The sequence below is a fragment of the Falco rusticolus genome, chromosome 10 (genome assembly GCF_015220075.1).
Source record: "Falco rusticolus isolate bFalRus1 chromosome 10, bFalRus1.pri, whole genome shotgun sequence".
Classification (NCBI taxonomy): domain Eukaryota; kingdom Metazoa; phylum Chordata; class Aves; order Falconiformes; family Falconidae; genus Falco; species Falco rusticolus.
In genome coordinates, this window is record NC_051196.1 from 13963457 (window position 1) to 13987756 (window position 24300).

The window sequence follows — 24300 nt, forward strand, 5'->3', positions numbered from 1 at the left end:
TGTGGATATTTGGGTTATACGTTAGGGGGAAACATTCTCTCCTTACAAACTACTCCCTTACAGTGAAGTCAAAATCCAATAAAAGCTGACCTTTGGAATTCACTGCTAACTCACACCTGTATTTGTGCAGGACACGCACCGAATTTGCAATTTCCACCTCTTTCCTACTCAGAAAGCCCTGCCAAGTTACAGCGGGAAGAAGAGCACGCTGCAGAGGCAGAGTTTCCTCTTTGGACCACCCTTCCCAGAGGCTGAGGCCACACATCGCTTCCAGCAATGACAGCAGAGGGAGACTCAGCGTGGTTATATTCTGCTATCAGAAGGCTGTTCTGTCAAATCTGTTTTGGGTAGCTTTAGTTTAAACCTAGTTCTTTTTTAAAGTAAACTCAATCCTTTAAGGCTTCAAATAACTTTTCATAAAATATAATGAGATTTTTTTTTCAATGTTGCTGTCTGTGTACCGCTTGATCTCGTAAGCTACTTCAACGTTTGCATTAAGCAAATCACTTGAAAGGCAGGCAGATGTTCCAATGCAATCTTAACTCTTCCCTGTGACTGTACAGACGCAACTTAATACTCTTTTCAAAAACATCCCTGTCCCATTCGAGATGAAGTTAAACATCCTGCATTTCCTCTGAAATTCACCAGTTATCACCATGTCATTCTCTGAATGACTTCAGTTGTGCACCAAGGAAAACACGCTCATAGGTGAGAACTGTGCCAACTTAATTATTGTACTATGACCACTTGCATATGGGAAGTGGTAAATTCTGTCAAATTAGAGCTGGAGAGGAGGTTTGTTTCTGTATAGAACACTATACTATGCAATAATAATATTAATATATAATACTATGAATATATAACAATACTATTCTGTTTTATAAACAGAAGTTTGCTGTGCTTCAAAACTTAATGGTGAAGAGCTTCTTGCGAAGCTGTACCACAGAACACGTGCTTGCTACATCATATAGTAAGGTGAGCCCTTTCACTGATATTGAACATTTTACTAAAAAGGAGCATTTGCAAGATCAAATACTTCCCTCTGGGCAAAAAAACCCAGATGCATTTAATTTAATTATGTCTGAGTATTAACTGTAATTAGCATTTAGATGCCTTACCGACTCTCCAGTTTGATTTTGCTTCTTCTGTCACTCCTGTCATCAGTAAACAGCATTACCATGTACAGAAAAGGCCGGGGGGTGGGGAGGATGATAATGACAAGATTTCAAAAAAACTCCTGAGTAACAGGCAGCACTTTCTATACGCCTGCTACATGCTCCCAGATTCGCCAGGGGTGACTAGAAAAATTCAGCGACAACTCAGTCAAATTTTATCTGGACAAAATAATTGGCATGGAGATTAGGTGGCACATAACAAAATGCTGGACTCCTTCTACACGTTACTCAACCACTGTGTGAGAGATTAATCAAAATACAAATTCTCTAGCATCTGACAAAGCAAAAATCTCTTCTGTCAAATGAAGACAGAAAATATTGCTGGTATGTGCATGACCAAAAAGGTATCAAATTCTTCAATAAGTATAAAAGCCTGGACTTTGACAGGGACAATAGCAATCAATCACAGCGTGTGGCAGACCATGAAACTCACTCTGGACTAGGCCAATGAATCAAAGTATTGCTGAAATTGCAAATACCAATCCAACTGTCAGAGATCTAAAGTGATTAAATTCAGCAGTATTGAAGCAATAAAATTCTACCAACATGGTAGTCCTGAGGCAAAGGGATGTCTTAATAACCTAAAAATTGAATTTGCACTCTCTTCTCTGCCCTGAATCATAAATAAAGGTCCTACCATGGTTAATTTGGCCTTTCAGGTTTCCTAGGCAGACATTGCTCTTTCTGGACAGCAGAGATTCCTCTTCAATTTTTATAAGCATATATTGTCCTGACACCCATTACTATCCTTTTTTTTTCCCCTCCACATTGGTGTGCTGTGTAACAGAATTGCCATTTCCTCCTTAATGATAACTGAATGCATACATACCATCTACAGCAATTAGCTAGGTAATTATTTAAGTAAAATTCCTTTCAGTTTGGAGTTAACATTTGCCTAATAACGTTAAAAGCACTTTAAGATCATTGTTGACTATATGTATGTGAAAACACATACACAAATAAATGCTGTAGGTGTGTGATTTGTACTATCTGCGCATTAAAATAATGCATTCATTGGCACTGTTACACTTCTAAAGATGTGATTGGGACGATGAAATTTTAGAAAATTGTGTTCCAATGTTTTCTATAGCATCTACAGAATCTTATAGTTCCTCCTTGTGACTAAATTAATTGTCAGCTGGATGTGAAGGAAAATACTACCTAGCTACAAGATTGATATGGAATGGTCCTGCTAACACAAGAACACTTGTACAAAAAGCACATGTACACATACACAGGGAAAGTAATTTTCCAGAGAATTAAGACATAAGTTTACACAGATAGAATCGTAGAGAGACAAAGCTTGCCACAACCCATGTGTATTTTCTTATCCTTCTGATGGCTTTTGGGGTTTAGCACATCCAGTAACAAAGTATTTAAGCTACACCAATTCAAGCTATTCTTGTAAAAAAAAAAAATCCAGGTGAAAAAGGCTCATGAGAACGACTGCTTGCACAGTTGTAAACAGTGTCTCTTTCTCACAAGAAGCTCGAGCCCAAACCTTGCACCCAAGCAGAAGCTTGAAGGAAAGCAAGCAATGTTTCTTGAACTGCTCTTCTTCCAGCATTTCTCCTAGCGAATCATAGGGTATATCCTGTCATATTCGCATTCCCTCCACCTGTGTCTAATGTCTAGAATTCAAGGGCCCCATGTCTGGCTGCCTGGCTAGACACTATGATAAAAATATTAAGATCTTACTAATTAATTTATAGAGGAAGCTCATCCTCTTATTCAGTTATGGATTAACTTCTTACATGCTAAGATCTCTCACCTAAAACAAATTGTGCTTTCATTTAAGTTAGCTTACACTAGAGACTGATTTCCATTTTCTCTTGAACGGGTAATGAAACTGTTTTCCAACGAAGACATTGGCTATTACCATTTGTTTATTGATAATCCTTCAACAATAACTCTAGAGTGTCACACACAAAACAACACCTGCAGGATGTCCTTGCTCCCAGAAGCCCTACTGACATATACTACAGCACACTGCACTGATATTTTATATGGCTTTAAAGTACAGCTACTAACACCTAGGCTAATTCATCAATGAAGATACAAGTAAATAACTCTGGTAAAAAATGTCACAAGCTGAAGTGACACAAACAGGTCTAATTTAATAATTTCATTGTCGTTAGAAAAATACATCAATTGAAGTTTAACGCTTAGATCTTTCACGCTTCTCACACACCACTGTGAAAATACATTTACCTAGTCATTTAGGAGGAGCACCCCCCACCTCTTTGGGAATCTCTGCTGGGACCCATTTTTCCTCCAGACACCCAGATAGGGATTCCCTGACTAGGGTGGCACAGACAGTTTGTTGTGACAGGATTAGACCTCTGAGTCACATAGTGGCTATTCTTTTAATTCAAATAAATTTTCTTATTTTTGAAGACAAGAGGGTGCTCTCTGCCACAGCAGTGCCTGGCTTTGTATCTTAAGACACCACTTCAGAAATCTGGTGGTCCTGAAAAAATACAGCAGCACATGTAAATGTCACCTCAGCAAGGAAAAAGCAAACAGGTATGCGTGCCATTTCTTTTTCTGTATAACCTGTAGCCTTATTTTCCATCCCTCCGTTGTGGTTCTGCACTGGCATCCCACCACTTCTTCCACCAGAATATGAAACCTGTCTTTCTTTGGTTCTCCTGAGGGACACAGAGAAGTTGTTTGTGCCAAGTTTTAGCTTTTTCATTAAAATAAACAGCGATGTCAAATTTTATGCTAAAGGTTTATTTCTCTCAGATATTTTTCAGTTGAGTTCTATAGCTGTTACAAAAAAGCAAACACCACAGAGAATAAGCAGTCATTTTGACTGCTTCTTTCCCATGCTTTTTTAAGATTCTAACCCCGCTAATTTTCCTGCTATCCACAGAACTTCTCGTGTAAAAAGACCTAGCTTTCTCAAGTAAAAGATAATCAGAGAAAGTAAGTTCCTCTTTGGAAACAAAGAACAAACAAATTCAAATTACCAAGTAACTACTATCAACAATCTTCACAGATCACAAATTAGAAACCCAAACTTGTGGTTTTTTAATTGCAGTTATGTGTCAGTGCAAATTCCAGGAGCAATATGGTTTAAGCTGGACAGTGCTGTGAAGCAGATAGTGGAAGCAATAAATGAAATTTGCTTTTGAGATTTTCTTGTTCTCATAACGTCATTGTCCAGTTCACTGAGTCTACAGGAAAGCTAAAGCAGCTGCTTTAACTTCTGATTCTTTAGCCTTCGCTGAAGTCAGAATAATGATACTTTTAAAGATATGTTTCAATATGTATTCTTATCATGTCTTTTGGAAAAATCTTAAGATTTGTGAAATGCTGCTGAACGCTCATTTTTCTCCATAGGCTCATCTGTCCATAGTCAGACCAGGCCATTTAAAATTTCAATCACTTGTAATAGAATGGGAGTTCCTGCACCGCAGTGATAGAAACATCTGGATTTTATTCCAGAAGCATTCTATAGTTCCAGCTGCTAAACCATTTTTTCCTGCTGGAAACTAGTCTGTGAGGATTTAATTGTGTTCACCCGCAAAATTCCATTCGTATGACCTTTTCATTGAAATGCACATGCAGCATCCTTCAAACAGAGGGAAACTGGCACTAAAATGAATCACAGAAAGGAGGGAGTACATCACTGTCACATTAGCAGGCACTTTGAGACCTGTTGAGAGCCATTCTCTTTCAAAGCAAAAATACAAAACGCAGTCAAAATCAAAGGCAAACATGGAGAGTTACACCCTTAGAAAAAAAATGAGTATATGAATACATGTCCTGAAGTAGTCCCCTACTCTTTTCCAGGAAGAACTCACAAAGAATGTTGAACTTCCATCGATTTAATAGATAAGGTAAACGCAATACATTAGCCCCACACATAGATTAAATCCATGCTAAAGAAACGTAAAGCACACGCTTTGCATTTCACACTGGCAGAACCACCTTTTTATACATATTCCATCCCCAGGGTCACTCAGGGTGCACAGACAGAGATGCGTTCCCTGTGTGGTGTTTTTAACGTGTGACGAATCCTTAGTCACGTTATAGGATGAAGAAAAAAATAAAAGAAGAGGGCATTCCCTAGCGAACCAGCCCTAGCTCAGGCCGGCGCCCAGGGCAGCCCCGGCGCGCGGGCGGTGCCGGCCTCTGCAGGGCCCTGCGGCCGCCCCGCGCTGCCCCTGCCCCTGGGCACACCCCAGGTGGGCGCTGCCGTGGCTCCAAGGAAGCCGCAGGCTGCTGTCGCGACCGAAGCCACTGTCGCGACCGGGGCTGCCAGGTTCCCCCTCGATCCGCCATGTCGCCCCCTGCCGGCGCCAGCCCCGCCCCCTGCGGCTGCCCTTCCGGCAGCGCTGCGTCACTTCCCGTCGGGCCGCGGCGAGGAGAAGATGGCGGCGTTGGGCGAGCCGGTGCGCCTGGAGCGAGGTGAGCGCGGCGGCGGCTGCTGAGGGACGGGCGCTGCTGGCCGCTGGCCGCTTGCCGCTGCGGGCGAGGTGGGGCCGCTGCCGTAGCCCGGTGCTGGGGCGCGCTGCTAGGGGCCTGGCCCGAGGCCTGGGGGCGGCCTTCCCCGGCCCCCTTGCCCCGGCCCGGGGCCTGGGCCAGTGCCGCCGTGCCGCGCTGTGCAGTGTCGTGCCGTGCCGGGAGGGAGAGCGGGCAGCCATGGCGGCACTACTCCGGCCCGCCGCGGGGCACCGAGCGGCTCCTCCGCCCCCCGGGCGGCCGGGGAGCGGCCGTGCGGTGGCTGCTCTGGAGATGTTTCCCTTCGCCGCTGGTTCTTGCGGTGTGCGGGTGGCACTCGCTCCCTCGGCTCTTTGCGCAGCCCCCGAGGGGTTTCCTCGCGTTTCGGGGTGTGGCCGGGTTTCTGGGGACGCGCTCGCCCCAGGCCGCCTGTAGATGGGTCTGCTGTGCCTTCTGCCAGCTCCGCTCGCCTGAGAGCTCCTTGTTTCTCTTTCACTCCTGGGGAAACTTACTCTGAAAGCTAAGAATTAGCTGTGTTCAAGTCCTGTCTGTTAGGCTGTGTCTTAGCAGTGATAACTTTCTTGTTTTTATAGCAGGCAACTGACACACACGGGTCCCTATACACTTTTTCGTGGATCTTCTCAACTCCGTTATTCTCTTGCATTTATGTTTTCATCCCGATTTGCCACTTGATAGTAATTTGTATTGTTAACAGCGGTGCAGTCTGTAACCGGAATTAGTAGGGAAGCTGGTAAAATACAGAACCTAACTATAGTATGTTTGTGTCTTTTTATCCAGGGCTTTTAAGAAACAACGATAGACTTCCTTCAGGGTGGTTCTTCAGAACTGTGCAATGTCTGCAGTAGCTCAGTGAACACATGCTTGTATAGCATTACAAATGGTTGGTTTATTAGTGCATATTTAGGAATATAGGGATTGGGAAATGGAATCTAAATGGGAATACAGAGAATGAGAAATCCTGTTCTTGAAAGGGAAAGCAATTAAGTGGAGTGTAGGCGATGGGATGAATGGAGTGTTTTTCCCCTGGGTCTCGTTGGGACCACTCCCTCTACTCGCAGTGCTAGATGCTTTTTTGTAGATACACCCACTTGATTGTGCTTGGTACTATCATGTTACCTACCCCAGAACTCCGTTTTTCTATTTGCTTAATCTTCCTTCCCATTCCACAAGTGAACCACTTGTAATGTGTGAGAGAAGGCCTGTAAATAGTGAGTTACGTAAGGACTTTGCTTCCCACTCCACAGCTCATTTACCCTCTCTGTTCTGAAGCTTGTTAATTAGGGCAGCTGCTTTGGCAGTGGATTAGTTGCTCTTGTTAGGTCTGCGGAGTTAAACCTTGGGCAGCATCCTTCTCTACTTCATTACCCTGCCACTATGCACTGTCCGTGAAAACAAACAAATCTGCAGTTACTTAGGGATCAGTGGAACAAAGGAGCTATTTAGTCTTCCTGGCATATTGGTCTTTTTAATAAAAGAAGAGAAAGGGAACACAGTATAACAGACTTGCAAGAGGTTTATTTACAGAAATGAATAATCTGTTAATTGTATGGGGTTGACTGCAGATAACTCGATGATGAATCAGCAGCAGCTTGAAAGTGAACATCACTAATGTTGCTGGCATATAGCATAAGAAAAGAGAGAATAGTGTAGAAATCGAGCTGATTTTAAATGTTTACCATATGCTTACCATCAGGGCAACTGAAAATTCTCCCTGTCTGTTCTCTCCTCTGAGCGGCATTGCGAACACCACCACCCAAATTCACTGGAGTGCAGGGCTGAAACAACATTTTATATTTTGAAGTTATTCTTATGGTTTGGCAGTGATGTGTGATACCTCTGCATACACCTTAGGAATCCAGACTATTTGAACAGAAGCGGCGGAGGTGGTTAATAATGAGCATCTATGAAGATGCTGCATTTTTCCTCTTTCTGTGTTTAGTTCACACATACGTTTGGAGTGGTGGTATCTTCCTGGCTTTTTCTCCACATTCTTTTAGTTTAAATGTATCTTTTTTTTTTTCCTTTGTCAGAACCTCGATCTAGCATCCTGTGATCACAAAAAATTATTTGTGAAGAACGGATGACTGATATAAAAAGGATGAAAACGTTAAAAGAAAATCGGTTTTTTAGTTGTGTGGATTCAATTTTACAATGAGTTTTATGTGTGGGGTTTTTTTATCATCTACCTCTAGAGTAATTTCTACATCAATCCTTGTTGAAATCCATTACTGGAACAATCAACTTTCAGCTGATCAATACATACAGCTGAGCAGTGCTTCGGGAGGAAGCAAACTACATCAACAGGGCAGTCAACAATCTTTTCTTGAAAACGAAAGGTGTGTTTTGCCACTTGTTCCCAGCCACACTAGTTCCTTTCCAGAGCAGTATTGCTGGGAGAGATTGAATCTTCAGCTTTTGACTGGTCGTGCCTAATGCAGTTCAGTAGGAAAAAGTTACGCTCATTTCACTTTCGGACTGGTATAATGGGGTCCTGTCAACAGGGCAAAACAAAACAACTGTTGGGGAAAAAGTGTGTCCTGGTAGTGGGATCCCTTGCCTGTGTCTGCCCGAGCAAGTGGAGCAGTGTGGTAAAAGGAGATCTGTGGAATGCTGAGGACCCAATTTTCATGCTGTGCTTGTCTACTTTGGGTTTTTACTTTACAGCAGCAGTTTGGTCCTTTGATCTGAAAGCCCTTTTTTATTAAAGTGCATTTTCTGCTTTAGTTTCATCTAAAAGGAATCCAGTTCAGTGTATCCCAGTCACTTTTTGACAAGTGGATTGTGTGCTTCTAGTCTGTGCTTTATGAAAGACACAGCTGGTTCCCAAACCAGCCAATTTCTCCTTAGGGTATAAAATGTGATGTAGTTCTGTCTGTTAGGAGATCCAGGTAGGAAATATATCGAGTTTATTGATGAAATACAGAAGTTGGAAAAAGACGAGGAATTAGCGAATGGAGTTCTGGAGCGTTTATTTCTGCCGCTACTCTTTGGATCAGTAGGTTGCTGTTGCCCTTAAAAATTTCTGGCAGTGTCCTGATCAAACTGTTAGATAACAAGTTCACGCACTTCATGGTTCGTGGGCTGCAGGCACAAGAACAGCTGCATGGAACTGTACTTTTTATGTGCATGAAGTAGTTATTTGTCTGCAAACATCTGCAAGTATTTAAATGATAGCTGTATTGTAATTTATATACTTACTAGACTTTCTCATGAATTTATGGAGTGTTGCAGGATTGGAAGTGCTTCTGTCGACATTTGTTGATCATTGTACTTCAAACTGTTAAGTGTGAGACTTCATGAAATTAAGATAATTTGTACTGCTGTTGCTGAACACAAGGATTACTAAGAAAGCTGGTGATTTTGCATCATAAAAAACAATTGCATCTAGAATCTCTTTAATTTCACTGATGAGTTTATATGTTAAATGAAATACAAAATGTGTGCTAGGAAATTAAAAGCTTTAGAAGCATTTTTTCGTAACTCATGGAGATGGAAAGAACATTGAAAGTGGGCAGAACATCACTGTGGGTTATCTCTGGCCAGTGCACTTGACATTAATTTCAGAACAGGCACCCCCTTGTCTTCTCCTTCAGTTACATAAATTCTCTCTTTTTTGACTTCGTCTTTAGGAGGAGTTTGTGGCTATTGCACTTTTTCTGTGCTGACGTGATGGTATTGAGTAGACGTGCATTCACATGAAGAATGATTGCCTGAAAATTAATTACAGAAAAAAGTAATGCATTTGGGATATAGCAGTGTCCTAGCCTTCGTCCTTTTCTAAAATAATCTGTGCCTTATTTATATAGTATATTAATCACTGCTTCTTTGCCTTTGTGATAATGAAGGTAATCCTTTCTGTGTGCTTTTCTGAGAGACTGTTCTGCTTCTGTTCAAGGAATTGCGTGATTCAGAATGATCACTAATGTAACACTTTGGAAATACAAGTGAGAGCTATGAATATATGCTACTCGTGTAGAGCTGCCAGGTCCACGCCACATAGTGTTCGATGCCTGTCTTGAGTCGTACCGGTCTGGAACCAAATCCTTCACAGGGAGTTCAGTTTCACAAAGCAGCATCCACTTTCATGAGAACGTGGACAATTTGAGTTCTTAGGAACAAATTTCTAGGAACTGGAACAAAGAGGTTTGGGGCCAGGTAGTTCTCAGTGCTGTTGTAGGAGAAGCAACAAGTCTACTTGTTGAACGAATTTTTTGAACATAAAAGGTTTGTTAGCATATTTAATGATATTCTAGCTGTGTAAAAAGAATTTTGTCCATGCAGTAGATAGATTTTGAAGTACGCATATGAAATGTTAGTAGTATATACATCAACAAAATGGTTCAATATGATTTAATCTTCAAGGAAAAATCAGATTGTCTTTGTAATATGCATATGGAAGTGATACCTTCGGATATTTTACAGGGTTGCGTTGCTGTGGTTGACTTAATAGTCTGAAAGTACGGTGGTTTAATGTAACATTTTGTAGATAAGTAGTTCTATGGGAGAGAGGAAACTAGTACATAGTTTTAAGGTGTATACCCAGTATGTACACAGACTGCTCCGTTAATTTAAAAAAAAAATTTAAAAAATCCAACAAAAAAAACCAAACTAAAAAACACTTCGGGTTTCCTCAGGCATTACTCATTACTAGTGTTTTATTTTCCTGTAGACATCTGCAGAGCAATTGAGTTGCTGGAAAAATTACAGAGAAGTGGAGAAGTGCCACCACAAAAGCTACAGGCTTTGCAAAGGGTCCTTCAAAGTGAATTCTGTAATGCTGTAAGGGAGGTAAGTTAACCTGACATAAGCAGTTACCTTGAGTTAAAAAACAATGTTTTACCTTTTCATTTTTGTGCTCAGTGCATTAATCTGATTTTGTTCTTCTTAAAAGCTGATTTACAAAGTTTAATAGAACAAAACTTATTTTTTAAAATTCAAAAGCAAATAATTTAAGCTAGAATAGGTGTGTTAAATAATGGCTCAGGAGCAAATAACTTCTTAGATGTTATTTTGAGAGCCTGTCTTTACCAGCAGCTAGCAGGCTGTCATCTTGGAGTGTAAGAATGGACAAAGTACCAATTGCCTCGGTATCAGCATCACCTTGAGGTGGGGCCTTGCACCACCTCATGTTCCTTTCAGCTACTCTTTCAGAGATTTTTAGGTGATTGAATATGCTTTGCTCTTTCTGTTAGTGCTACCACTGATGATAACACCTGGAATAATTTAAAAGATCAGTTTGTAGATACAGATGTCATCTTAATATTTCCATCCTGTTGAGGATGGTGTGTTTGTTGTGTAGCAAGTCCAAATGGTTGACAGGTAGATGTAAGGATATGTGTTAGCCCTCAGTGTAAACATGTCCTTAGCATTAGTATTCTTATTGCCTCTGTGTTTTCAATAACTTCTTTTTTCTGAAGGTATTCAATTAGTTGCCTCAGTTGAAGGAAAATTTGGGGGTTTGTGGGGAGGGATGCATTGTCAGGAGAGCTTTGAAGAGTTGTCCGTAGGTGATTTTGCATGCATCCTTATTGAAGAGTTCGATCTTGAATCAAACAACAGAAGATAGTCATCCGTGTCTCCAGTCACGTGTGTGAGATTAGCTATAAGCATTTGTAAATTCATGGTGAGGTCTGAATGCCGTGGGAGGAGGGAAGATTTAGGTTGAGACCTGGATATGTGTGGATTAACTGAGCGATAAAGATGCCAAGAGTGGTATTGCCTGATAGTAAGGTAGGTTGTCACTTGACGCATTGTAGTGAATCAGGGAGTAACTTATTAGAGGTGAGTACTTTTTAATTTACACATTTTTGAGTTGTACCTGATATTTTGTTGTATAATCTACGGAGAAAAATGTCTGTTCTCCCCATGCTTAAAACTGTTTTGTCTCTAAAGGTGTACGAACACGTATACGAAACTGTGGATATCAGCAGTAGCCCAGAAGTTAGAGCTAATGCAACAGCAAAGGTAAACCTCAAACCGGTGTAAAATACAGTAGTTTGTTAATTTAGAAGCAGAAGATTATTTAAAATTCAGAAGGCTATTATCTAGATGTCTGATAAAATGGATGAACTTAATGGGTTATTAAAAGGTATAAAAAAGACTTGTTATTTTTAAGTTTCTTCCATTTTAATTTTATTCTTGGAGTCCTAAATTTTTCATGCTAGTGTTGGTATCTAAGGAATTCATCTCGTTTGTCTTAACAATTAAGTACTTTGAGATAAAAATTCTTTTTCAGTCTGGTCGCCGTCTCTAGTTAAGGGGTCTGCGTTTAATTTCTTATAAATAGGAATGTCTTATTCCTTACAGGCCACCGTAGCTGCATTTGCTGCTAGCGAAGGTCATTCCCATCCCAGAGTGGTTGAACTACCCAAAACCGAAGAAGGTCTTGGATTCAACATTATGGGAGGCAAAGAACAAAATTCTCCAATCTATATCTCTCGAATTATCCCTGGCGGTATAGCTGATAGACATGGAGGCCTGAAACGTGGAGACCAGCTGCTTTCTGTAAACGGAGTGGTAGGAACTGGTTTTCACTTTCTGTAGCAGTAACGACTTGTTTCCACGTGGGGGCACACAGGGAATATGCAGGGCACAAGCTCGATGTCATTTTTAATCTTGGCAAAGTAGTTTCTTTCTGACCTTGCAAGAACAACTTGAGTAGGTTTCTGTAGAGAGCTCTAGGATTATGCTTTGGTGATCTGTCTCAACTGGGAACTGTACTACTTATGTCAGTATTTCAGATTCTGAAGGGTTCTATAAATTGACTCAAAGAATTGTTGTATGAAATAGTAACTGCCATTATGGCTTCCTCTTTCATACAAGTTTCATGATACAGATTTAAAATAATAGTTTTCTGCACCTTCTAAGGTAAGTAGTTATGCTATGTTGAGTTAGACTGACCAGATTCTCATTATCCCAACAAAAATGCTACTGTATTATGAAAGCTGTAATAAGGTGGAACTACAAGGTGGTGCTATCTTCAGTTCTGTGGTGTTTTTTTTCTTTCCACTTAAGTGCATGGAGCTTCAAAAATAGAGGCTTTTTAGAATATTTTAAGGAGCATATGTCTAAAATGCCGTTGTGGATATTTATTTTTAATAAGTATCCTCTTGTGAAGAGTTACAATACAAAATAAAACACAGGGTGACTGGAAAGAGGAGGCTGTGGACAGGCTTTGACTTATGGTAGCTGCCAGTGAAATGCATGTAAATATCTCTCAACCCCCTGCTTTTATTTTAGAGAAGGTGTATGCTAGCTTAATGTTCTGCATTACATCTGCAAACCAAATTTTATTTTGAGACTGAGCATCAAACCAAATCCTATGCTTTTTAACCCCAGTGGTTTTTTTTGACAAGAATAGAGACTTACTGGGTGTCTGTACTCTGGGAAGTCGCTGCTAGCCCAGATCTCTGACATGCTTGGCTCCTGATTATTACCTGGGAGTCCAAATGTACTTTTTAGGAGACGTAAGAGAAATTATGACCATAGTGGTGCAACTGTCCTTGGCTTGGCCTTCCTGTTACTTTGAAGCAGTGAGGGATGGGTATAGAACCCTCTTTAGATGAGACCTTCCTCACCCACAGACCCCCTTAAAGAAAACAAAACCACCACTCTATCCAAAACTGAGCCTGATCGTCAGACAGTTGGTGCAGCTAATGACTGCATGTCTGCATACACGTATATAAATACAGATGTAACCATTGTAAGAGTGCAGCAAGTGAGTGCATAAAATACTGTTGAGAATGCCAGCGTGGTCTCAGAGGAATTGTCTGCTGATGTTTACAGATGGAATCCTGTCGTCTTAATACACGACAGGCATATTCTTTTAATTGTAATTTCTAATTTAATAATGAAGAAATGAAAAATAAATTGCCACTGCCAAGACTGCAGTGAATGTGCCTTAAAACAAGTTTGGTTTTTTTCCAGCTGGGAGACAGGTGTACTCCAGAATTTTAGGTGTTTTGATATGGTAAGCATAGAACTTCACAAACCTTTTATTAGCCTTTTTAAACAGAACAACCTACACATCCACTTGATTAACAAAAATGAAAACACTCAGATCTATGTGTTGTCTAAGTCTGATAGAAGAGAAATAACTTGGGTTTTTTTTAATTGTTGTCTTTCTTTCTGTAAGTAACTTTATAGTAACGGGGAAACCCTCCAATCAACAGGTACATCACCTGCCTTCTAGCTTCTAATAGCACCAGTGGGAGGTAGGCTTGGGGTAGTCCCATCATTGTGTTTAATAAGTTCGGGAGAAATAAGTTTTTTCTGATAAAATGTGTGCTGTCCAGGAATATATATGTGGGTGCAGTTGTTCAGAACTGTTACTTAAAATTGGTAACCAGATTAATATAACCCTAATAAATTCTGGGAGTTGTTTTAGGGAAAATGTTTTCATTCTGTTCCTAAAGAGTTGGGTTAGGTTATTCTTAATCTTGAATACCTTGCATTTACTGAGAGACGTGTGGAGCCCTGAGACAGGCAACACACTGCACGTTGGCTGCTATACTGCAGGCACCCAGTATGCACTGTATTGCCTTGTAACACAGGATAGCATCAAGAAGGCAGCTATCTCACAGTTGTCATGTGGCAACTTAATACACAAATTGAGGGTGACTACTGAATTTAAAACGTATGCTGAAAGAAGAAAAATAATCTTGAATTTTAAATAAGTGACCTGCTGAAGTTGTTTATTTTTAAGTGTGATTCCATAACTGCTTAATGTTATCCTGATTTCACTTACTGTATGTAAACAATTTAATTTTTCAGCGTAAACCTAACTAAAATTTTTGTGCTACCCTTTTGTTGTTTTTTTTTTTTTTAAATACTGATTAGTAAAATTTATCATCACGTCTTATTGATTTGCTGAAGAATAAATCCTGAACTTGGGTGATGTTGTCCTTGTGCAGTCTTCAAACTAGAATGCTTCAATATTTGATTTTACAGAAGTTGTACAAAAAATGAAAAAATCTGTTTTCTAATACTGTACTTAATGGTTTATACTTTGCAGAGTGTCGAAGGTGAACACCACGAAAAAGCAGTAGAACTGCTGAAGGCAGCTCAAGGAAAGGTTAAATTAGTTGTGCGATACACACCAAAGGTCCTGGAAGAAATGGAGTCGAGATTTGAAAAAATGAGATCGGCCAAACGCAGGCAGCAAAATTAACATTGTATGCGATAACTTAGAAAATATATTCCATTTACATTTTATAGTTTGCTTTGTGACTCAGTTGATCCAATGCCTGGGCTACAAAAGACCCTGTCCTTTTCATAGAATCACAGAATGATTGAGATTGGAGGGACTCCTGGAGATTGTCTGGTGTAACCCCCCTGCTCAGAGGAGAGTTAGCTAGAGCAGGTTGCTCAGGACTCTGACAGGCTTGGTTTTTAAGTGCTCCAAGTATGGAGACTCCAGAAGATCTCTGGGCAACCTGTCCTAGTGTTTTGATCTCCCTCACGCTACAAAGGTCCATTCTTCCATTTAAATGGAGTTTCTTGTATTGCCATTGGTGTCCGTTGCCTCTTGTCCAGTCACTGGATGCTGCTGAGAAGAGTCTGGCTTTTTTACTCCTCCTTATCAGGCGTTTATACCCATTGGTAAGATCACCCCTGAGCCTTCTCATCTCCAGGCTAGACAATCCCAGTTCTCAGCTTCTTGTCTGTCAGACGCTCCAATCACTTCATCACCTTGGTGGCCCTTCGCTGGACTCACTCTGGTATGCCCGTGTCTGTATTGAACTGGGGAGTGCAAAACTGGACCCAGCGCTTCAGTTGCGTCTGAGCAGAGGGGAAGAGTCGCCCCCCTCAATTTGCTGGCAGCGCTCTTCCTCACGCAGATCAGAAGAGTGCTGGGCTGCTTTGCTGCCAGGGTGCGCGGTGACTCGCAGTGAGCTTGGGATGGTTCTCTGCAAGGCTGCTTTGCGGCTGGTCAGCCTCTCCGCCTGTGCTGGTGCGTGGTGTTACTCCTCCCCAGGTGCAGGATTTTACACTTTCCTTCACTGAACTTTGAGATTCTCGTTTGCCCATTTCTCCAGCCTGCCAGGGTCCCTTTGAATGGCTCACTTGAGGGGCTCTGTCCCATCACGCTTCATGTTAACGAGTATGTTGCACTGTATGGACCCCAGTACAGACCCCTGGGGTGCAGCAGTAGTGACTGGTGTACAGCAGGATTTTGTACTACTGATCCCAACGACCCTTGGCAGTTCTGCTGGTTTTAGAATGTTTTCAGTCTCCGTGTGTTTCACAGTTTTAAGAGGAATGTGTACTTTTAAAATGGCCTACAATACCCTGAAAAAGTATGCGTGGATATTTCTATTGATTTTTTTAAGAAGTCTCTTTCATGTCAGACCTCTAAGCGTGAAAGTGAATTTGCAGTCTTTTCAAAGGCATTTAAGAACGCATACTTGTACAATTGGCATCCCTTTTTTCCTGCCTTTTTTTTTTTTTTTTTTCATTACTTAACATAGAATGCAGGTTTTTTTGCTAAATGATTTTGGAAAAAAGATTCTTATGTAGCAGTATCTTGGCACTTTTCTGAAGAATATGTTGTATATCAACTACAAAACCTAATTGTGATCTACTGTGTAGCTGATAATGATACCAGATTTTATAATGTTCTGGCGAGTACATTATTTTTTACACTTCTCCTAAATTGTGATTTGTTACTTTGGAAATTGTATTACCTCGCCTGTAAATAATTTACAGTTGGTGTTCTCATAGAATGATTTTGTAATAGCCAACATACACAAATTTTCAACAATCATTCCTGTAACTTACATTATTTTGTACTAATCTTGAAGCAGCTAAGGGGAAGAAAATCTAATAGCGTATACAGTTCTAGATTGCCTGTCTAGATGTATTTTTATATTCAGAAACAGAAGATATATTAGTGCAGTGCAAAAGAATTCCAGATGTTTCCCTGACTTTCTGCTGTTTAAAAGAAATATTCATCTTAATTGTCATACCTCTTTTGTGTTTTTAGTATGTTCTATTGTAGTCTTATTTACAGACTGACTGTATTGGTCTTGGACTAGTTAATACCTAAATTATTATTACCTTTATGAGTACAATGTTCTGAGGCTTATATGCCAGGTTACCACCGATTTATTACTGATTGCTTCTGACTTGGAGAATTCTTCGTTGTACTACATCACCATTGCTATAAAAGTTTATGTGGGATGGTGCTGTGGTGGGAATAAGAAAATCTCCAGCTATAAGCAATTGATGTCTTATCTCGAGCGGTGTTGATGGTGACATGGTTTTTGTGTGCTGTTTTGAAGAAAATTTCTGGACAGAGATCCACCTCTTGGAATCTACCAGGTTTGAGATTGTAGTTATGTAGTTCAGGTTTGGGGTTTTTTTGGGGGGGTTGTGGGTTTTTTTGTTTGTTTTTTTTTTTAAGTTCACCTTTTGGTATATATCTAGAATTAACTTGGTTGTGTACTGGCTGTCTGTTCCCTTGTATGGCAGCTGTGGGTGCATCTTAATTGACTTAGTAATTGGATTTGTAGAAGCTTAAAAGTTAAAACTTAAAAGTGCAGTTCTTACTATGTGGCTAATCCCTGGTCTTTCTACATGGAGCAGTCTGGTCCATTGTGAAATAATTGAGGATGTGAAAGGAAGGAAAAGGTTAGCGATCTAAAAATGACAGCATGTAGTTTGTGCTTTGTCAGTTGATCTACTGGAGAAGAAAAAAATGTGATTGCTTTCTGCATGTTTGTAAGCATGGTAAGCCTGCAAAGAGAAATTTGGATTTTAAAGATACTGATCGGTTGAAAATACAGTATAAATATTTATCGGTTAGATGACATGAGCACTGAATTGCGTGGTTGATTATGTGTCATAGGCCTTTCAGAAGGCCCCATGTTACTAATACAACCATGTTGTTGAATTGTATATTTTTATGGAACAACTAATGTTTATAAAGTATTGAGACCAAAATCACTAGTTAGACCAATTGTGGATGTGTTTTAATTTAATTGTAAAATAGTAAAGATTTGTTTTAGAGCTATATATAAATATATATATATATAAAAGAAAGGTATGGATACAAGATAGAAACGTGCATTTTAAAACCTATATCGCTTCTGTTACTGAACAAAGGTGTGTTTTGTTACTCTACAGAAATACTTAACTCTAGTGCAGCTAGGAATTGTAGCATTTGGATACAGTTTGTCAACTACTGCAAATTGTGGGGAGGTGTATCTGGGCATAGAAATTGTACATGTAGAATTTAAGAGTTTTTAAATTGCAACAACAAAAAAATTCCAATCAACAGACAACTCGTTAACAGTCATCTTTAATACTATAAAACCCCTGTAATATTAAGGAAAGGATGGATTAAAATATCCCAAGAAACATGATCTCTGTTACTACTGAGCAGTGCTTGTACTGTGCTAATATAGAGTCCCTGCACACTTGGTGAACAGATTAAGAAGAGGTATCATTTCTGCAGATGACATCTGCATCTATTGCTGCTGTGAGGGATCTTTGGGTTTTATCAACAGAAAAATAAAAGTTAAATTTCTCGTGCATTGCGTTTGTGCATTGTTCTTTTGATTTTCCATTTTGAGTGGTGTTTTGACTGCTCTAATTGGGTGCTTGTAGTTTCTGGGCATAACATAAACTCCCTGAGTGTGTGTGGCCATCCAAAGAGAAAAGCTTTAACTCTTTTATTAGTTTGTTCTCCTGATTGCTTAGGGGTCTTCCCTTTTCTACCCTAGTATTTTCAGATTTGTTGGAGAAGAAAATCAGAATGCTATAAAGCATCTATAATACCTTGGACCTCCTGCATTTTTGAGAACTCTGTAGTCTCAGCTGCATAAATTCAAATTATGTATATTATTGTGACTCAGATACTATCTTCTAATTGTTTTAACCAAGTATCTGAAGTAAGGGAGATGTTGGAATTTCTGTTATTCCTTGTTTAAAGACCTTGTAAGATTGTCAGCTTCTTGGAAAAATGTGCCTGGAGTTATGAACTGAGATAAAGGTAGAAAATGCTTCAGTTCTGAACGTAGAGACTCTAACCTAGGTAGGCTGGACTGCGGACTGAAAATACACGCACAAATATTTATGTGAATACTTGTTGTAGAGGATTGATAACACATGAGCTGGAAATAGAAGCACATTTTGAATTCTATTTTAAAGTAATTTCCATGTTCTGGCTTACAGGGTGGCAATCTCTTGTTCTGCTAAATATGGTTCAGATATATAAACTGTGAATTTCAACATAAGGCTTGTAACATTACACCAAAGATGGACTGCAGTTAGATCAACTACTGCTTTTTAAGTTGCATTATCTCATTGTTTCATTGCAATTACAGGCCTAATTGATTTAAAAACAACGAAAAATCTTGGTGGAAAATACTTTATTTCTGACTTCTGATTTCAGTGTGATCTAGCAGTCAATATCCAAGCAAGCTGGAAGTGCCACCCTCTTCTCCTCAATTACGAATACTTGCTTCTGCTGGCATTTGCTGGTTTTTGACCACGTATGGAGCTGTTTCAGTTCGGTAAGCGAGCAGGAACCCAGTCATTGTGTCGTTGGGTTTTTTCAGTCTGTTTCCACTGACGTAGGTGAACTCAAAAAGCAAAGTGCATGGTCAAAAGACTTGCTTTGGTGCAAGGAAGGGGTGAGCCCATGGCAGGTAGACAAAGTGGCTGGAATTCCAGGGAGGCCCGAGGTATGGAGCAGTCCAGGTTTCTTTGATTCTGTGTCTTGTAAAATCCTGATTAGAAGCTGGATTTGGAGAAAGCCTGGGTTGCAATGCTTGCTTTTAGAGGGAGGTTTTCCTTTGCCAGGAGGGCCTGAGGCTGAGACAGCACACCTGACAAAGGCATCTGAAATTCAGAAGTGTGCCTCAGGATAAAATTGGTAGCTAGTTCTTATGGCAAAAAAGCAAACCAAGAAAGCTGCAAGAAAAGTTCCAGGGAAGCCTTTTAAAATTAAGTTAGCATTGAATTTGGAGTTTTGATGTACTACTATTCCTTGTTGTTTTAGAGATCCATCTTGGTTCTAGAGTGGCAAAGTCATGAAAAGTAAAACAAACTTCACATCCCTCACCTTTGGTTTATTGGGGTTGGTTTGTGTGTTAAGTAAATTTGGTATTTTGTTGTTAACAAAGGCTTAGAAGGTTTAAAGTCTTCCACTCAGATTCACGCTATGGTTACTTCCCTGCTCCTCGAAGAAAAACAAAGGAGCCTTGTCGCGGGTTGCAGGACAAGTGGGAAATTGGATCTATTAATTCCAAACTAAACAATCTTCAGGTACCTGTATGAACTTTGTAGCTGTTTAGTTGTATAGTTTGATGTATTGATTAATCTTGTCTCTATCTACAGAAAGGTTTCTGTTAATATAAAAACTGGAGTAAGGTGGATATATTGCAGTATTGCTGGGTATTCAGTCTTAAAAAAACTTTACACTGAAATGGTGTGTCCTGGTGAGAAATGGTGATACTTAAGCAGTTGTTTTCTCCCTTTGATTTCCCCCGTCTTTTCACATTTTAAAAAAAAATAATTTATTTTCCTGGCTGGTTGCTCTGATTGTGATAGCCATGTTTGCTTTCTATGCTATCTAAAGAGTTACACAGGTTTTTGTCTGAAGTTACTGGCTTTTTTTCCTGTTACATCGTCAGTTTTAGGCACTCAAGACATACTTTCCTTCATGTTTCTTTCTGATTTCTCCTTGGCTGTCTAGAAAAGAGATCTGTAGAGAGGGGGAAAAAACAAACCCAAACCCCAGAATGCCCCACCACCACCAAAAAGTCATCTTCCCAAACAGTGCAAGACTTTGAGTTGTGTACTACCAAAGGTCAGTAGAACCACCTATACCTGGTTCTTACTTAATTGCAGCTCCGATTCTCTGCCTGAGCAGAGCATTGTGTGTAAACAGAACAGTAGCATTGTGTGAGTAAAAACTATAATAGATAAATAATATATAAAAAATAAAAGCCTGTGTTGCCAACTGGGTGGCTGACAGCAGGGAAGTCAGTCGTTGGGCCTTCTACCTACCTCAAGTGTCTGTAGTTAAAAGGCAGAAGTTAGTGATTTATTGTGTTACTGGCATTGATTGCAGTAGCGACTGGAAGTCCTGGGTTTGAATGGGGATCCTGTCGTGTTTCGCAGCGTATGGACACAGAGCAAACAGTTTGGCTCCGGAGAGCCTCAGTCTCTTGCTAAGAAATTGTTTTGTGGCTGGTATTGTAAGGTGTTTCAGAGAAGGGGAAGGAAAAAAAGCAAACAAACAAAAAACCAAACCAGTAGAAAAAAGACTTTTTGCAGTTTTCTCTGTGACTTTATTCAGGGCAAATGTGTTTGGCTTTTTTTTTTTTTTTTTTCCTCCAAGAAGTACAAAACAGCCTGCTCCTCAGTATGAGCAGACAGCTTGAGATGCAAATACCTACTCCGGTATATGTATTAAAGCTTGCTGCTTTTTTTGGGAGGCTCCTGACTGTAATCTTACTGAAGCTGAGAGCTGGCAGTAGTCATGGGTCATCTCCATGATAAATGTGGAGTCCCGAAGAATTTGTATTCGTGTTGCTGTTTCATGGAAGTATTAAATGTGTGTAATGTGTAAATGTCTGAGCTGCTGCTGGTGTTAGACGTGGGTCACGCTGCAATTTAATCATGTACAGCAACAGGTTTAGGTAAATGTGAGGACATACTCAAATGATATAGCAAGAGTAACTCTTAATTAGATAAGCAGAATGCTACTAGGCAAGTTAAAAAAAAAAATATGATGATAAAGGATTACTTAGTGTTGGTTGTGCCTTTGAAGATTGTAATCTATTAAATGTGGCCAAATAGGTTTGTTGCTTTGTCCTAGGTATCCCCCAAATTTTTCACATTAATTTCCATGTTCTGTCTGGCATGCTAGGCATTAATGCCACATTTGGAATGACGGCCGGTGGATATATGTCCCAAACAGTGATTCATCAGGGGCTGGTACATTTGCTGCCCGCCACCAAAAGTGTCTTTGGAGAGCACCAGTGTGAGTGTGTGGCAGCTCTGGGTCGGCACAAGCCTGTCCACAGCGGAAATATGTACTGTGACCTTTAGCCTTGGCCGTGATTTCAAAACTTGAAATTTTTTTTTCAGCTTTTAGGTAGTCTTCTCGGTACCTGATGACGGAGAAGATATCTTAAAAATATTTCCACAAATGAGTTGCCTGCCTCCAAACAAGCTGATACCCAAGGTGGAGAAACACTCGTGGCTTATTTATTTGTCTGGATTTTGTTCTGCAATGTATGCTCCTCTGCAAATACTGAAGACAAGTTTGGGTTAGGCCTGGCCAGGCAAGGGATGCCAGCTGGCAGAAGACCGCTAAGAATGCATGTTCCGCGAGTTAGCAGTGGGACCATTCTCTGGGTGAACAGCAGTGCTCTGGCACTTGCGGTTTGTTTTGCAGGTGCAGCCATTTTTGCATTAACCTCACCCTACAGAACAAAACTTGAACTAAAATGACTAGTGTACGCTTATGCCCTGAATTTTGAAGATAGCTTATTATCTGACAGCTCAACTTGATGACCAATCTTAATTAATTAGCAGTTCCCTTCCTTCCTCCAAGATACAAACCAGTTAAAATAAGGCTGGGATTCCTCAGCTGCTCCGGTAACGTGGGCTCTGCTGAAGCCGGTTCAGTCAGTTGCCTTGGAACTGTATGAGCTCTTCAAAAGAGCAATCTAAAGTCGATCCTACAGAAACCAAGGCGCCCATGGATTAGTAATGTTTATACTGCTTCAAAATATGTATAAAAATAATTTTTTCGTTCCACTGCAGCGTTTCAGGGACAAAGAACAGTGCAGAGCAGGGGGTGGACAGCAATGAGGATGGCATGCTCTAGTGAACTTGTGCCAGCGCTGCTGTTCCTTCCAGGCTCTGTGTACGGGATGGAACTGGGCTTGAGAATGTGCCAAAATGAGGTGTCTGGGGTGTGACTTGGTTCAACATGTCACATCCCCGGCTGTTACTGGGTTAATTCATACCAATAGAAAATCCAACTGGGAACCTATGGGGGGCATGCCCCCACGGTTTTGGTCAGGGATATTCTCACATCTGTGGCTTAGAAATGATTTCTTCTTAAGTACTGCACTGAAAATCCTTCGTTACCAAATGATTCGGTTGATTAATCGTTCACTTGTAAGATCCCATGTATTTCTCATTGTGTTCGGCTTGTTTTTTTCCCCAGAGTGTTTGGGTTACTCGGTGCTGATGACAGGTAACGTATCACATCGTGTTGTCCGTGATAAAGAACTTGAACAAAAGGATGTTATTCACTCTAACACAGGACCTTGACTAATATTTTGCTAAACAGCTTAGGATCACGGGCACGCTCTGTGAATAATTAGTCAGCGAAGTTCAGTTTACTCCTTTACATTATTCAGGCTCCACTATAATTCTTCAAACTGGGGTTTAAGTAGGATTTACGGCTACGTGATCCTTAAGCTGGCCCTCTATGCGGGCAGATTTCACCCTTAGAGTGCTGCATTGTTTAGGGGTTTTTAATAACTGGTATAACGTCTTGCCTTAAATATTATGCTGGTCACCGCTTCGCGGGCTTACGAAGAGAAGAGCAGTTAGCTTCGGGGTGTATTTCTTGTTTCGTGCGGGGGAGCCCGGGGAAAGGGGGGAGCGGCCCGCCAGGGGGCGCAGGAGAGCTGCCACCCGCCGCCCTGTCCCGCCGCTGCCGCCCGCGGCCCCTGGCACAGGCCGAAACGGCTGAAAAAGCGGGTGCGGGTGCGGGCGGCCCCGGCGCGGAGCGGCGTGAGCGGCCAGCCCCGGCGCGGAGCGGCCTCGCTGTGTCCCCGCCCGGCGGGGGGCGAGGCGCCGCCTTGCGGGCACCCTTGGGAGCCCGCCAGCGTATGGCCTGCTGTGCCTTTGCAGCACTGCATGCTGGAGCGGTTGTAGAAAGCATGGATCGGGCCACGCTCGTAATGAATGTTTTATGGAAGAAAATTAACCTTTAAAAATAGAAGCGCTTGCGGCTTGGCACGTGTCACCCTCGTCGCGGGGAAAGGCGGGAGGCTGCCTTGGCGCCTGGCTGGGGGGCCTGTGGGACCTGCCCGGAGCCTGCGGGGCCTGCCCTAGAGCCTGCGGGGCCTGCTTGGGGCTTGTGAGGCCTGCCCGGAGCCTCCCCTGGGGCCTGCCCGGAGCCTCCCCTGGGGCCTGCCCGGAGCCTCCCCTGGGGCCTGCCCTCGGGGCTGTGTCACAGGGCACGAGGTGCTAGGATCCCTGCCAGAGCCTGCTGCTGGCAGCGAGCAGGAGGGGTCATGCTTGAGGGACGGGTACCCTGTGCCTGCTGCTTGATGCCCACTGTGGAACCGCGAGGTGCTCTGTGCAGTACTCCCGGCTTATGGTGGAACGGCGTGCTGCCTTTGGAAGAGGATGTGCTATATGAATTAAAGCCTGGTGTAGCATCTTTTATTGCAAGAACTTTCTAGATGGAACACAGATTGACGTGACTGTTGGACTAAACTCTAACCTCACTTCCTAGTTATATTGCCCTAAATTGCTTTTTCACTCCTGTATAGTTACCTGTTTTCAGCTGATCGTTGGGTTAGAGTGCTAAGATAAAAGTAATTTTCTGTGTATTGCAATGCTATTACATTATAGTGGGAACCCTTTTCTTTCAAGGGCAATACATAGTACT

General features: G+C 41.3%; 1 protein-coding gene across 1 annotated transcript; it reads left to right on the plus strand.

The window, feature by feature from the left end:
- Window positions 1-5494: 5494 nt before the first annotated feature.
- Window positions 5495-18184, plus strand: LIN7C (lin-7 homolog C, crumbs cell polarity complex component). Its single transcript, XM_037402378.1, has 5 exons — window positions 5495-5594; window positions 10318-10436; window positions 11541-11612; window positions 11955-12164; window positions 14662-18184. The coding sequence occupies exons 1-5, from the start codon at window positions 5558-5560 to the stop codon at window positions 14815-14817; spliced, it is 594 nt and encodes a 197-aa protein (XP_037258275.1). The 5' UTR covers window positions 5495-5557; the 3' UTR covers window positions 14818-18184.
- The last annotated feature ends 6116 nt before the right edge of the window (window positions 18185-24300 follow it).

Coding starts and splice junctions, on each gene's coding strand:
- LIN7C (XM_037402378.1), top strand. CDS start 5,558: ATGGCGGCGTTGGGCGAGCCGGTGCGCCTGGAGCGAG. Junction 5,595..10,317: donor GCCGGTGCGCCTGGAGCGAG/GTGAGCGCGGCG, acceptor ATTTTCCTGTAG/ACATCTGCAGAGCAATTGAG. Junction 11,613..11,954: donor GAGCTAATGCAACAGCAAAG/GTAAACCTCAAA, acceptor TATTCCTTACAG/GCCACCGTAGCTGCATTTGC.